The 13,690-nt window shown below is 34.9% G+C and overlaps 1 protein-coding gene across 3 annotated transcripts in view; it reads left to right on the top strand.

Annotated features, from left to right (window-relative positions):
- The window catches only part of LOC149788829 (uncharacterized), a 120,095-nt gene extending 108,036 nt beyond the window's left edge, over positions 1-12,059 (top strand). For all 3 annotated transcript variants that reach the window (XM_089974952.1, XM_089974954.1, XM_089974951.1), the window contains 2 exons: positions 3,530-3,693; positions 10,423-12,059. In XM_089974952.1, coding sequence (XP_089831078.1) covers positions 3,530-3,693; positions 10,423-10,574 — 316 coding nt within the window. In that variant the 3' untranslated portion in view covers positions 10,575-12,059. The remainder of the gene's footprint in view (positions 1-3,529; positions 3,694-10,422) is intronic.
- Positions 12,060-13,690: the final 1,631 nt, after the last annotated feature.

The following is a 13,690-nucleotide window of genomic DNA, read 5'->3' as shown; positions in this document are numbered from 1 at the left end:
GTATGGCAATTGGATAATGCTTGAATAAAAGTGTCATAGACAACAAGAACAGCACTTACATGCCATCAATCACACATTTTCATTTAAAGTAAAAGATGTACACACTGCTGTGTACTATTTATATACAGGCTCCTGCCAGACATTTAGAAAAAGATTAAAAACCTTTTCTAGACCAACAAATATTTCCAGACCTCATAATCTGACAAAATTTTTGATCTGCATAGCCGACATGATGCTTTAGTCGTAAGTTTTGAAGGCCCTATTCAGGCTTTGAAGTAATCTGCTTCTTCCCACAAGGGTTATAAACACAATGTTCAAGCTGTCTTTAAATATAATGTCCACACAGGCATATCAAAAGATCGAAACAAAAATGTAAAATCAAATACAATCCGATGAAATTAAAATGTCACAAAACACACAACACAAAATTTAATTAATGAAATAATCCATGAAACTGTGTTAATACAGATCAGCAGAGCTGAATTTCAATGAGTTTTCAATGACCAGATTTCAGTGACTAACGGTATCAAGTGTTCTGCATCAGATACTAATTTAAATACAAGAAACCAACACAAAACCAATACAGAATTAAATACATGTAATATGAAAAGGAAATGATATTTACCAAGAAAGTCATTGTAACCCAAATGTTAACCATTGTCATTTAGCTTATATACTTTCTTCTCCAGCTGCATCTCCAGTGCTTGGAATAGATGCTGCCGTAATTTTATTTAATGGGTGGGGTACATACTTGTTACAAAAATAATAAAGGAAGGGCTAGAACAAAAAGGAGCGAAAGGAGGAAACGACCATAGTGCACTAGACACCCAGCACTTCAATATTCATCTTTCTTCCAGCTACACTTTGTTAGAACATAACAAAATCAATTCTTTAAAAGATTTTACATTTAGTTGTATACGCATTATTCTGTTGATGTATCTATGTTAATATGTTCCTCACCATTGTATAAATAGTATTCTATGTTGAGATGCACCTGCGGATTGGGCATATACATAGCTGGTTTGGAAAGTACTCGGTGTTAATTATGTACATTTTTTCACTGCTCATGGGTAATGTCTTTTTGAGACTCTAGCTCCAAATTAAGATATTTAACTAATATCACATGAGCTTAATTTCACTTTCTTTAATCACTTGTTCTGATAGTGGTGTTTTGAACAATTAAATACATTTATTTAATAATTGTAATTTTAGATTATTTGTTAAATTGATCTGAACACTTAAAAGGCTATATGTAGCTATGCTAAGATATTTTGAATCATGTATTGTTATGGAAAACTATTAACATTGTTGGATGTACCCTCATTATTACATATTTATGTTTTAGTTTTATTTTTCCACGCATAAGCCTTAAGATATTACGAAAATTTTCAGAAGACCGCTCCGGTGGCCTAGTGGTTAGAGCGTCCGCCTCGGATGCGGGAGGTCGTGGGTTCGATCCCCGGCCGAGTCATACCAAAGACTTACAAAAACGGTACTAACAGCTGCCTCGCTTGGCGCTCAGCATTAAGAGGTTAGTGTTAGGACTGGTCAGCCCGGTGTCAGGATAATGTGACTGGGTGGGAGACATCATGCTACATGTCTGCGGCATGATGCCCCAGTGCTAGACATCACTATAAACTGCCACATTGCAGACGTCGTAGCGATATGACTGAAAAATTGTTAAAAGCTACGTAAAAAATCCAAATCACAAATCACAACTGGACTTTGAGAATTTGCAAACATGTTAAAAATATAAATACTGTTTATAGTACACTAAATTTGTGATATTCCTACTTGTCTTCAAGTAAATTCATAAGACAGTTAAACATATATCAACATGACTTTCATAGCAGGGATAATTTGGCTGAAATTCGTCTCTGACTGTACATTACTATTCAACTTACATTAATTTAATCCGATTTAAAAAAAAAATCATTTGAATCTAAGAATATAAATCCATGTTACTATTCATTGTTTAAATTGCACTTATTGTTCTACCTGTAAACGGAGCAGTAAATAAAATATCCAGACAATACATTAGAACATTCCTCAAGCATAAAACGGAGTTATCCCATGTTTAGAAGTCAAGTGGTTCTTGGTAACAGTCGACAAATGCTGGTAAGCAGACCTATTATAATTGCATATATAATGCTTGAAAAGCTATGACTTTGTTAAATGGTGTTCCGATTTCGGTCAAATAGTTTCAAATAAAGTTGTGCATATTTGGAAGTCATTTCAGCAGTGTCTTTTCAATACAAAATCATTGTTAACCATTTACTTTGATGTTTTTTGTTTTAACGTCATTCTTCAACACATGACATGACCAGCAAAATTGGAGGAATAAACTGGCAAGAACCAACTACCAAATGGTCGCTTCTAACAAGATTTCTCAAGAACCACGGAAGTTGAGCCGAAAATCGATATTGCACATAGATGAGGTGACTTGTGTGTATCTATACAGGCGAGCGCCTTACAACACCCTGCCACCCGAGGTCCCGTCAACCATTTAAAGTAACCTATAACCATATTTAAAATATACAGCTTACATTAAAATAAATTTAATTACTCACGAACGACTTGAATTAGCGTTCTTCTGAGCATTTTGACAACATCAAGATCTCACGGAAAAGGTCGACCTTCCAATTGTTTTTGCACCAAAAATAATCGAATCGCCTCTGTACTTTGCGTTGCATGCCTATCCAATGAACGATAACACACGCCACGTTACTAACGAAAAACAAAATTGAACTACGCATGATCATTGACCTTTGCCAAAACACCATGCTTGGTGCACGGGAGATAACTGCATATATGCAAAGAAGTTGGTGGGCATATGGAGTTCATGTGATATAAATTAAAATCACAGTCAGCGAAGTCGTTTGAAGCAGCGCCGTTTTAAAATCCCATAAAAATCCCATAAACTTGTATAATGCCCTTATCCCTTTTTAAATTAAAAAACCCCATATGAAATGACCCATATAGCACCTAAAGGAACTCTATATGACAAGGACTTTTGGCAAACGTTACCTTATGACCAAAGTATTATTATACTTTGTTTTATGTGGTAGATGCTGAACAATGAGGCTATTCTCTTAAAACATGAAACACAGAATAGTGAAAGACAACAATCTTTGTAAAATTTAACAACTATATTTATTTACCTAGAATAAAAAGTGAAAATGAGAAGAAAAAACAACAACTTAAGTAATTGAGAGTTAAATACCCAAATAATCCAAGAATTAAAGACACAAGTCCTAGTAATTTAAAAGTCCTAAATACAATTCTGGGAAACTATAGAGGACGTCTCAAAACTGAAGGCGATGGCGTGTGTGATAAAGCTATTAGAGTGTTGATGTGCAAACAGTCTTTTGATGAATCACGATAATTTAATTCCAGGTTTTAATTCAGTATAAAGTCTAGTGAATGTCTCAATCCAATGATTATATCAGAGCAGTTTTGTATTTCCATAGAAAATAATGACTTGAATTAAAATTCTTCCAGAATGAAATAAATACATTTTTCATTCCAGTATAATTAATGTTGGCCTCATTGTTGGTTCTGTGGTTGGGGGTTTGGTCGGGCTGGCTATTTTGATTAGTATCATCATCTGCTGCTGTGTTGCCTCAAGCAGGTCTCACAGAAGCCCAGGAGCTGTTATCCAACCTATGAACACTAATGCGCAGACACTTGTGCGTAAGTATTCGAATAATTAAATCTGTACTATTGATTGATAGGACACGTACACAGAACACAAATACGGTACTGTTATGAAGTCCTTGTCAGTGATGAATAGGAAACATTTAACCGTAAATATGAGTATTATTATTATAAGTAGTAGTATTAGTAGCAGTAGTAGTAGCGATAGTAATATTCTGTTTGTCTTTGGATTTTTTCGTGACCGTCGTGAGGTTTTTGATCATGACATAATCGTACACGAGAACTCATGAGAATTAAGTAAATAACTTTTTATTTATCATTAACAAACAGGGTTCAAATTGTTCAATGCGTTTTTCAAATTTCATTGGAAAGGACAACTGTGAAACATTTATATGAATTACAAAACACGTGATTGTATTCAATGACATTGCAATATGATTTAGAGAAATATTCTTAATGTAAGACGTTGATTGATATTGGGGAAAATAATATATGTATATGGTCAAAGAATGCTAAAACTACAAATTGCATAAGGAAGTTGGCGCTATCCAATTTAGCTATCCTTGCTTTCTATTTTGGCATTTGTCGAATTTCATATAAGAATGTAAAGGAGCTTTAGGTACATTTTGGTTAGATTTTAACCATTTTATAAGTATGAAATAATCTACCTCATTTAGAAACACCACGCATACTTATAGGCCATGAAAACGAGGTAAGATCGTGTGATAAGATTGCAGGACTGCATAAATAATGGCAAAGGGAGATAGTGTGCTAAATTAGGTGTGTCCTTTACTTGATGTCGAAGGTACCGCAGTTTCATAGCTCATTGCCACTCATCATCAGGTAGATCAGGACTTCTCACTTTTCCCATAAGAACCGAAGTTAACAAACTAGTAGGCTGGTGAACGTCTCTAACATCCCTCTAAAACAAACAGAAATTCTCGCAATCTTTTTCCTGTTTGACGACAAATATTTTTCGTTTGTCTCCTTGATTAGAAATAACAGAGCTATTATTAAAGGAGGATCAGAATAATCAGAGAACACTTGCAAATGTGACGTTCTCAAAAGCATTTCCTATCCACGTGTCAGCAAATGGAAAGTTTTCTGATCAAATTAATTACCAGAAGCATTTTTTGTCATAGCTATAGTAACTGCATATGCAAGGTATCAATTAGGGATTTCATTTTCAATAGGATACATTTTTTGAACTAAACAAGTCATGTCAGTTAAAAGTGGATTACCCTAAACTGTATTCCCAGTTAAGTCATTGTATAGCAATAAACGGATACACTCAATGGGCACTTAAACACAACACCAATAATCACTGGCCCTAAGACTAAGCATGATGTCAGATTTGATCGACGTTAAATTAGCGTTATGGAGCGAAATTTTAATAAAACCGCACTCTGACCCCTGAACAAGGATACTTCCAGCAGAATAATACTTATCTGACTAATCAAAGTACCCGATAATGAAGTACTCTGTGCAGCTCATGTATCCCTTAATATTTCAATAGGTATTTGAATGGCCGAAAACCCACTAAAAGAGATAGATCCTTTTTTTATTAATGTTTCACAATTCTCAATGTTATAATAAAACTGGTATTTATTTGTCCACAATATTATATTTTTCCATTATATTAGTGTGACCTTGATATATTAGAAAAAATTATCTGGAACTGCTCTGTCTTTATTATGTTGCTAATGTACTAACTTAAAATCAAATATAAATAGCATGCTTCATTTCTTGCGATAAGTGCACGTAGGAAGACATATGGATTTTTATACATTTCATCAGACGTTTGATTTCTATTAGTTGTAAAATATTGAAAGCTGTAAGTATTCGCTTGAGATTGATTTGGTTCTTTATCACCATATGTTGAGAAGAACATCTATTGACAAATCAAACTTTGAAAGGCAAGGCATATTGTTCAGTTGTACGAGTAATGGTTAATAGTATCAACCTTGTGTTCGTGAAGGCATATGTTGACGTCACTATGGACGCAATTGTTTAGCCCTTAAATATAATATATAATATGAATTGGGCTAAGTATGCCATATTCTTTATTATTTATTTTTTGGATGTACATCATCCGTCAAAATGTTGTCCTTTTTCATAGTAAAATGTATGTGTATGTTTTTTTCCTCGCCGTTCTGAGACCTCTTTCGATATTAAACAAGTAGAAACTCATAACCTTCAAGATATATTCCTTAACCAAGCCATACTTAGCACTTGTTCCTACTGACAGTGCAATATGAAATAACAAAATTTAGTATTATAACGGTCATTAAAAAGTGATGGCTATTATTTCGATTTGCGAGAAATGTTGATGTACATCTTTATCTTTAAAAAGGTGGACTAATTGTATATTTTTTGCAACGTGTAAATTTAAACTTTCATGGACGGAGTACTTCCCGTAGCCAGTTCTAATTCTTGAAATTTCAATTACATTTCCTTTGCTGGTGTTCGTATTTGCATTTATATTGAATCTCTTTGATCTTTCGGATTTTGTCTCTCTTTCTACATTCTAAAATTGCAATTTCATTTGCATCTCTCCATCTTTATTTATTTGCCATTATATTTATTTGTAGTGGATTTGGAACTACATTGTCTGCTCTTCAATTTTACGTTCGCTGTCTTCCTTCGGTATTGACTAATATATTTTCATCTCCATTTCGTTTTTTTTCTGATTGAATTTGCCTCGTTTTTATCTTTTTTTGCAAGTTCACATTTTTTAACTTCATTTCATTCTTATATTATAGTTTAAATTCCACAGCTTGCAAGATAGAGCCAGACGACGACTTGCAAAACTTATCGCACTTTGATCCACATTACTTTCTTTATTCAATATTGCACCAAACCATTTTTTTCAGTTCTTGTTTTAACAAAATTGCCTTTACCTCCTGAAGCTCATATTGTATACCACGTTGATGCGATTCATCCTTTGTCAAGGACTCTGGCAGTTCTTTAGTAGGATTTAAAATAATGTTCTCCTCTTTAGTTGGCGTTGTGAGAGAATTTCGACTTCACATTGTAAAATAAAAAAGCGCGCATGCATAAATGTCTGACGCATATTAATTTAGAGACAATTATTATTTGACACATTTCTAATATTATTATGCCGGACTCTATGATCATAATGCAAGTAACACTGGTCAACAGTGAAATCATTACTGACTTGAAAAGGCCCTAATCTGTAGTATTTTGGTGTGCCGAACACGAATATAACCGTGAAAAATTTGTATTGGCTCTCGTTTTGAAGATATTCATATACCTCATTTTCTATGTTTCACTGTGTAAATTTCTCCAGTAGGACTGCAGCAACATCCGGAATAATGATGTAACATTGCATAATACCATCATGCTCACATCATCCACAGTTGATTGCATCATTTTCTGATGCAATGCAATACTAATGCCATGCGGCTGCTGAAGTAAGTTGACGTCAGCAGTGTACTATACATGTGTAGGCCTATTATACTAATGCCAGGCGGCTGCTGAAGCTGACGTAAGCAGTGTACTATATAAAGCCCAATCAGATAGGTTCAGCATTTAAAATATTTTAGACGTTGTGCGAGACAGTTCAAGCTACTGTTACATAGAACTTATTATTTTATCCATTTACGTACAATAAAGAACAGTAATGCCTCGAAAGTGTGTTAATACCGCGGACAATTTTTGCTATATTTGTGGGGAAGTGACATTTGCCAACCAGAAGAAAAGTATCAATTCTCAAGTGAAGAAGGCATATCATCTTTACTTCGGATGCAAGGTTGGTGACCAAGACAAGCCTTGGGCTCCGCATATATGCTGTGCTACATGTACAACACAGCTTTCACAGTGGTTGAATTGCAAAAGGTCATCAATGCCGTTTGCAGTCCCAATGGTGTGGAGAGAGCCAAGCAACCACCTAAATGACTGTTACTTCTGCTTGGTTCCTCCTCTTTCCGGCGGAATAACGAAGCGAAAGAAGTCGAGAATAGTCTACCCAAACATTCCGTCTGCATTGAGACCAGTTCCACATCGTGAGGGATTTCCTATTCCAGAACCTCCAGCAGAATATTCTCTTGATTCATCTGACGAAGACAAAGGTGAGTCGACCTGTTCTTCTCCTGGTCCATCAGCATGCAGTGATCCAGATTTTCACTGTGGTGCATCATCAACCCCACACAGAATAACACAGGAAGAACTAAATGACCTGATTCGTGATTTGGACTTATCAAAGAACAAGGCAGAATTGCTAGGATCAAGACTCCAACAATGGAATCTTCTAGAAGAAGATGTCACAATTACTGCATATCGAAAGCGCCACCAGCAATTGGAGCCTTTCTTCAGAAAGGAAAGTAATCTGATATTCTGTTCCGATATTGAGGGCCTCATGAATGCTTTAAAAATCACTCATGACCCACAAGAATGGAGACTATTTGTGGACTCTTCGAAACTGAGTCTCAAGGCTGTGCTTTTGCACAATGGAAACATTCTTCCATCTATTCCAGTAGCGTATGCTGTCCACATGAAAGAGACATACGATAACTTAAGGCAGCTACTGAATTCCATTGAGTATAACAAGTACAGCTGGCACCTCTGTGGTGATTTGAAGGTAGTTGCCCTTTTAATGGGACTGCAGCAAGGATATACAAAATACATGTGTTTCTTATGCGAGTGGGATAGCCGAGCAAGGGAAATGCACTACATGAGGAAGGAATGGACTCACAGGCAGAATGTAGCCATTGGAGAGAAGAATATCCAACACCCAGCTCTGGTTGAGGCTCAGAAAATCTTCCTACCACCCCTTCACATCAAACTAGGTTTGATGAAGAACTTCGTGAAAGCCATTGACCGGACTTTGCCAACATTCCGATACCTGCATGAAAAATTCCCTCGACTCAGCGAAGCAAAGATTAAAGAGGGAGTTTTTGTGGGTCCTCAGATTCGAGAGCTTTTCAAAGATGACCGGTTCAACAACTTGCTGGAAGGTGACACGAAACAAGCATGGAATGCTTTTCGCCTAGTTTCTACAAACTTCCTCAGAAATGTTAGGGCAGAAAACTATAAGGAACTAGTAGAAGACATGTTGATGAAGTATAAGAAACTTGGCTGCAATATGTCTCTAAAGATTCACTTCCTTCATTCCCATTTGGATTTCTTTCCTAGCAACTGTGGTATTGTTAGTGATGAACACGGCGAACGTTTTCATCAAGATATCGCAACAATGGAACAAAGATACCAGGGAAAATGGTCCACTACAATGCTGGCTGACTACTGCTGGACACTCCTCAGAGATGCTCCCGAACAGCTGTACAAGAGACAGGCGAAGAAATCTAAGATGTAGTCAATGACTTGATTTTTTATAGGTAGGCTATTACAGTTGACCTTTTACTATTGGAATGCATTTCGTTATGTAAACATTAATTTCTTGCAGATTACAAAAAAAAACTAGAGCCAATTTTGCAATTTGACTGTCATATTCGTGTTCAGCACATAAAAATTGATAAGAATTGACTAATTTTATTTCAGTAACATGACTTTTGTAAAAATTTGTTTTCCAGTGTAACATAAACAAGTAAACTAACTGTGTTTTAAAACTTAACAAATGCTTACATTATCTCATCAAAAATGTAAAATTCCGTATAAATTAAAAAAAAATGCAATGCACATGTTCAACTCGAATCTTGACATCGTCAAGATTCCTTAGCCAGGATCTCATTTGATTACTTCACAGTTGTTATAGAACCATATTTTAATCCCAAATATTGAGCACTTTATATTTCCTACGTGCAATCCAAGCATCTTTTTTATCTTCTCGAATACTATCTAAGTACAATATAAATCTCCAATGCACGATTTAAACAGGTACAAGGTAAATGAGGATGACTCCAGAATCGGAATGAATCTTATTGTTAAGGTTTATCTTTTATCCACCTATAATTTAACGACTATATATTATAACATACCTCACGTTTTGTATCTCGCTTCTCACTGTATTTCGGACATGCTATTCATGTGACCTCTCCCAACCAATATGAAGTTACTGAATTCTTCTGGAACCTTCCACACATCATCCGCCAATTACACATTAACCCAAATACTACATGGAAACTTGATATTAAGATAATTGGTATTAGTTGTTTATATATAATATATCATTCATCTGTATGTAGTATGTAATTTTTGCTCTTAACAGACTCATGTCACGTAGATTTATTCTAAGTAAAGATGTTCTGTATAATTTACAGCCATGACTAATGTTACAATGACATAAATACAATCATGTAACAGGAAGTATCTATATAGTTCGCATTCTCCTCGTATCTCCGAACTCGAGTGATACATGCCGTCATTACAGGTAGCAAATGCATAAACACGATTAGTAGATGGGTCTATCGGCTGAGGAACTAATAGCTAAGATATATAGAGACAGATGGCAGAGTGGATTGACATATCGGCATATCTCATCTGTTCAACATTAAATTATATAGTATAATGTGGCTGCTTTGTTAATGCGATTTCATGTTTCCTTTCAGCTTTTTTATAAATATAGTGATATATTTTCCATTCTTTGTTCTGCCACTTCTAGATCATATATATATATATATATATATATATATATATATATATATATAGAGAGAGAGAGAGAGAGAGAGAGAGAGTTAGATTGATAGATAGACAGATTAATTTAGTTATAGTATTTCTCGTATTATCTTTTATCTTAACAGTGCGCACATTTTGTAGTTAAGGTAAGCGTGTTCTCATTAATTATTTCAGTGAATAGCACGACAGTTGCTCAAGGTCCGTCAACCAACCCTGTCCACTATCCTTATAGTGTAGCCCAACCAGGATATGTTCAGTATGAAAATCTGCCTCAGGGACGTGCTGATCCTGATTATCCACCACCACCATATGCAGCGAAATATTAGAAGATACTGTCTCTTTTTAATGTTTTATCTATTTGCAAGACTAACAAAAATTTGTTCCGTTTTACTCTCTTTGCACTTGAATTAACTTGATTGGGGGTTGTTATATCGCAAAACTATATTTTTTTTTTGACATGTGAAAATGTGAAATTGTAGGACATTGTTCTGCAGGCATCTGAATAATGAGCTCTTTATTATTTTAGTAACTACATCATTTATACTGGATGCATTCCTTGAGGATAAATTAATTTCTTAATTGATTTACTTATGTATTTACTGCTAAAGCAGGAGTTCAGTGATGCATTTATGTTTACTAGAAATTATTGTTTTCATGAAATAAAGCATTGTTTCATAACACGCACACGGAAAATGCTACTATCTTATCAATTCATCCAATAGTATCATTTTATTCCCCTGCAAGAAAGTAAAAAATTAGGATATGACCAAATGACATGATAATCTCAAAGCCTACAGAGCAATGTCAAGAGACTAGGTAGAGTTATATATTGTATACTTAACTCTCCGGGTCTAATGTCATTGAAAGGTTATAACATAAAATAATGTAATACTTTATTATGTTCTATTAATTCACGAGTATACTAGCGGTGTTGATAAAGCCTGATTCAAATGTTCGGCATTCATTATGCATACAACAACCAAAATATATTCAAGAAAATAATCTTTAAAGCACATTCTGTATCATACTGCACTGCTGATTTAAATTTAACAGCAATAACTTTGGCATGTGCTGCAAAGGAAAGTTTATAGACAAGGGTCACCCGCAATGTTTGAATCAATACCATTACAACTAAACGTATGATATAAGATAAGGATGTGACCTATTTTGATTTGTACCATTTGGACGCCATCATTGTTTCAGGAACCGTCCTTGCACGTGATATGAGTTTTCAAACGTGCTCAAATATCAAAACTAGAACTGCCCTTCAATACCAAGATGCACATGCTATTTTAAAAGATTGCCACGTATCAGGCACAAATATCTGTCTTATGATGTTGTGTCCAACATTTCATTACTGATGCAGACCATCCTCTTTCAGAATAAAAGGACATCATTATCAATTGGATAAGAACAGGTTTAAAATATTAATTTATTAGATAATAATATTCTTAACTGAGCAGAATGCAGAATATTAGACCATTTACATAACGCAATTGTTAACGACGACACCACGGTCAAAACAAATTTATGCCATTAAATTTGACAGTTCTTTATTTTGTTTTAGGTTTTACAGTGCCCTTATTTCCAGTGTTGTATAGCTGTGCTATACATAGTGCATATAAGTATAGTAACATTGCAAAAGTTTCTAAATTACAATGTTTTCCTATTGAATTTATTGTACAATGTTCTCTAGCGTATACTGTGTTCGTTTGTACTAGAGGCTGTATTCTAAATTAATTCTCACAATAAAGTATATCTAAATTGTTATTGTCTATCTCATGCTACAATTAAATAATACAAATACAATTTGTATCTCTGTTTCGTTATCTTTCATCTTTTGATTTTTTAAAAACATACGATTTTCTTACACTAATGAAAAGTCTTTCACAAAATGTGGACCAGATATGTGATAAAAATCTAAGCTCAGTTAGTATAGACCAATTTGTTTTTATGACAGTCATTCACATTAATTTATCACTGTAACATTGCAATCAATCCACATTAAACTTACTCAAAGTGCAGTATTTTGGCCAGGTTTTGGCTGAGGCATGTCATGTAAACGTATTGTCCTTTTTCCAAATGCCATTTAATTTTCTTTCACATTGAACGTGAGCGGTGACGCTTCCAAATTCAATAGTACATTCTTCCTTAGATCAAGTGCAAGCAATCTATAAAGCTTGGCAACCACAATCGATAAGTGTAAATGATGATTGTTCCTCATAATCATGGTGACAGAGACGCTTGACTCCAAAATTGATAAGTTTTTCTTAACCTAATAGCAAACACTTCACAAGTTTGGCAACCGTTGGTGGCAAATTTGAACTATTTGTCAAAGGCAAGTCTCCATCCTTGTTCTCAGTGGCCTTGGACTTATATACTTTGACCCCGGAAGAACTCTATTCTTCATTAGACAGTGCACACGCGATCAGCACCGTTTGGTAACTATATTTGCCAGACTCGCAGAATTCCCATTAAAACCAAGTACAAGAAGTCACATGGAGAAGATCAATCTTACACTGACTGGTTATACAAGAGCGGTAGTGCTATCACGCCAACAGTAGGTTAAATGATTATCATTATTCATAAATTGAATCATGCTTCCTTGACACGAATACAAAGCGTGCCGGACAAAATTAATGCCTCAGCAACTTATTGTCGGTCTTTATACTAAATCTCCATTTCGAGGAAACTTGCATTTTCTCTCGAATCATATTGTACTTCTTGTTTTAATTCAAAACTCATATTTGTTTCGCAATTAATATAACATGCGCAATTTTCTGATCCTATTTTCCTATACTTTTACAGCCATTTGGTGTCCCTCATGACATAGCCAGACCAACATACCACTTATTTAAAAATAACTTTCTAAACCGAGATTATTTCTTCAACATATTAAAAATGTTTTGTGGGCTGATATATGTCAAGGAAATACAAAGCTAAGTTGAAATTATAGTCGAACCTTCTGTATTTGCTATTTACATGTTTGGGTCCCATTAAATGTGGCATTGAATAATAGTCCCTGCACAGTTATTGATATGCCTAATATGTTTCCTTGGGGAGCTTGAGAAATCCACAAGACAAACAGGCCAGTGACATCGTTGACAAATTGTAATTAATATAAAATATATGTTTCGACCTTGATAACAATATACTTTTGTCAGGGTTATATTAAACCATGTTAGGTACCAAGCTGTGTACAGATATTCAACTGGTTAAGTAAGCCGTTTAATCAAATCCAGTATTGCATCACATGTTGTCATGAGCAATGCATAACACGGAATTGAAACTAACGGGAGCTGCATGATTTCTCATAATTTCTAATACACAAAAGAGGTTCACGTTGAGGGAATGAGCAGTAAGATCAAACGTACAGCAGTAGTGAACTGGCCTTCGTGCATGCAGCATAGTATGGTGGATTGGCCGAAGGTGGCTGTCACAG

Source organism: Sinohyriopsis cumingii, chromosome 11, assembly GCF_028554795.1.
Source record: "Sinohyriopsis cumingii isolate HCF-2022 chromosome 11, ASM2855479v2, whole genome shotgun sequence".
Classification (NCBI taxonomy): domain Eukaryota; kingdom Metazoa; phylum Mollusca; class Bivalvia; order Unionida; family Unionidae; genus Sinohyriopsis; species Sinohyriopsis cumingii.
Note: the sequence above shows the minus strand (reverse complement) of the source record. Positions and strands in the feature narration are given on the sequence as shown.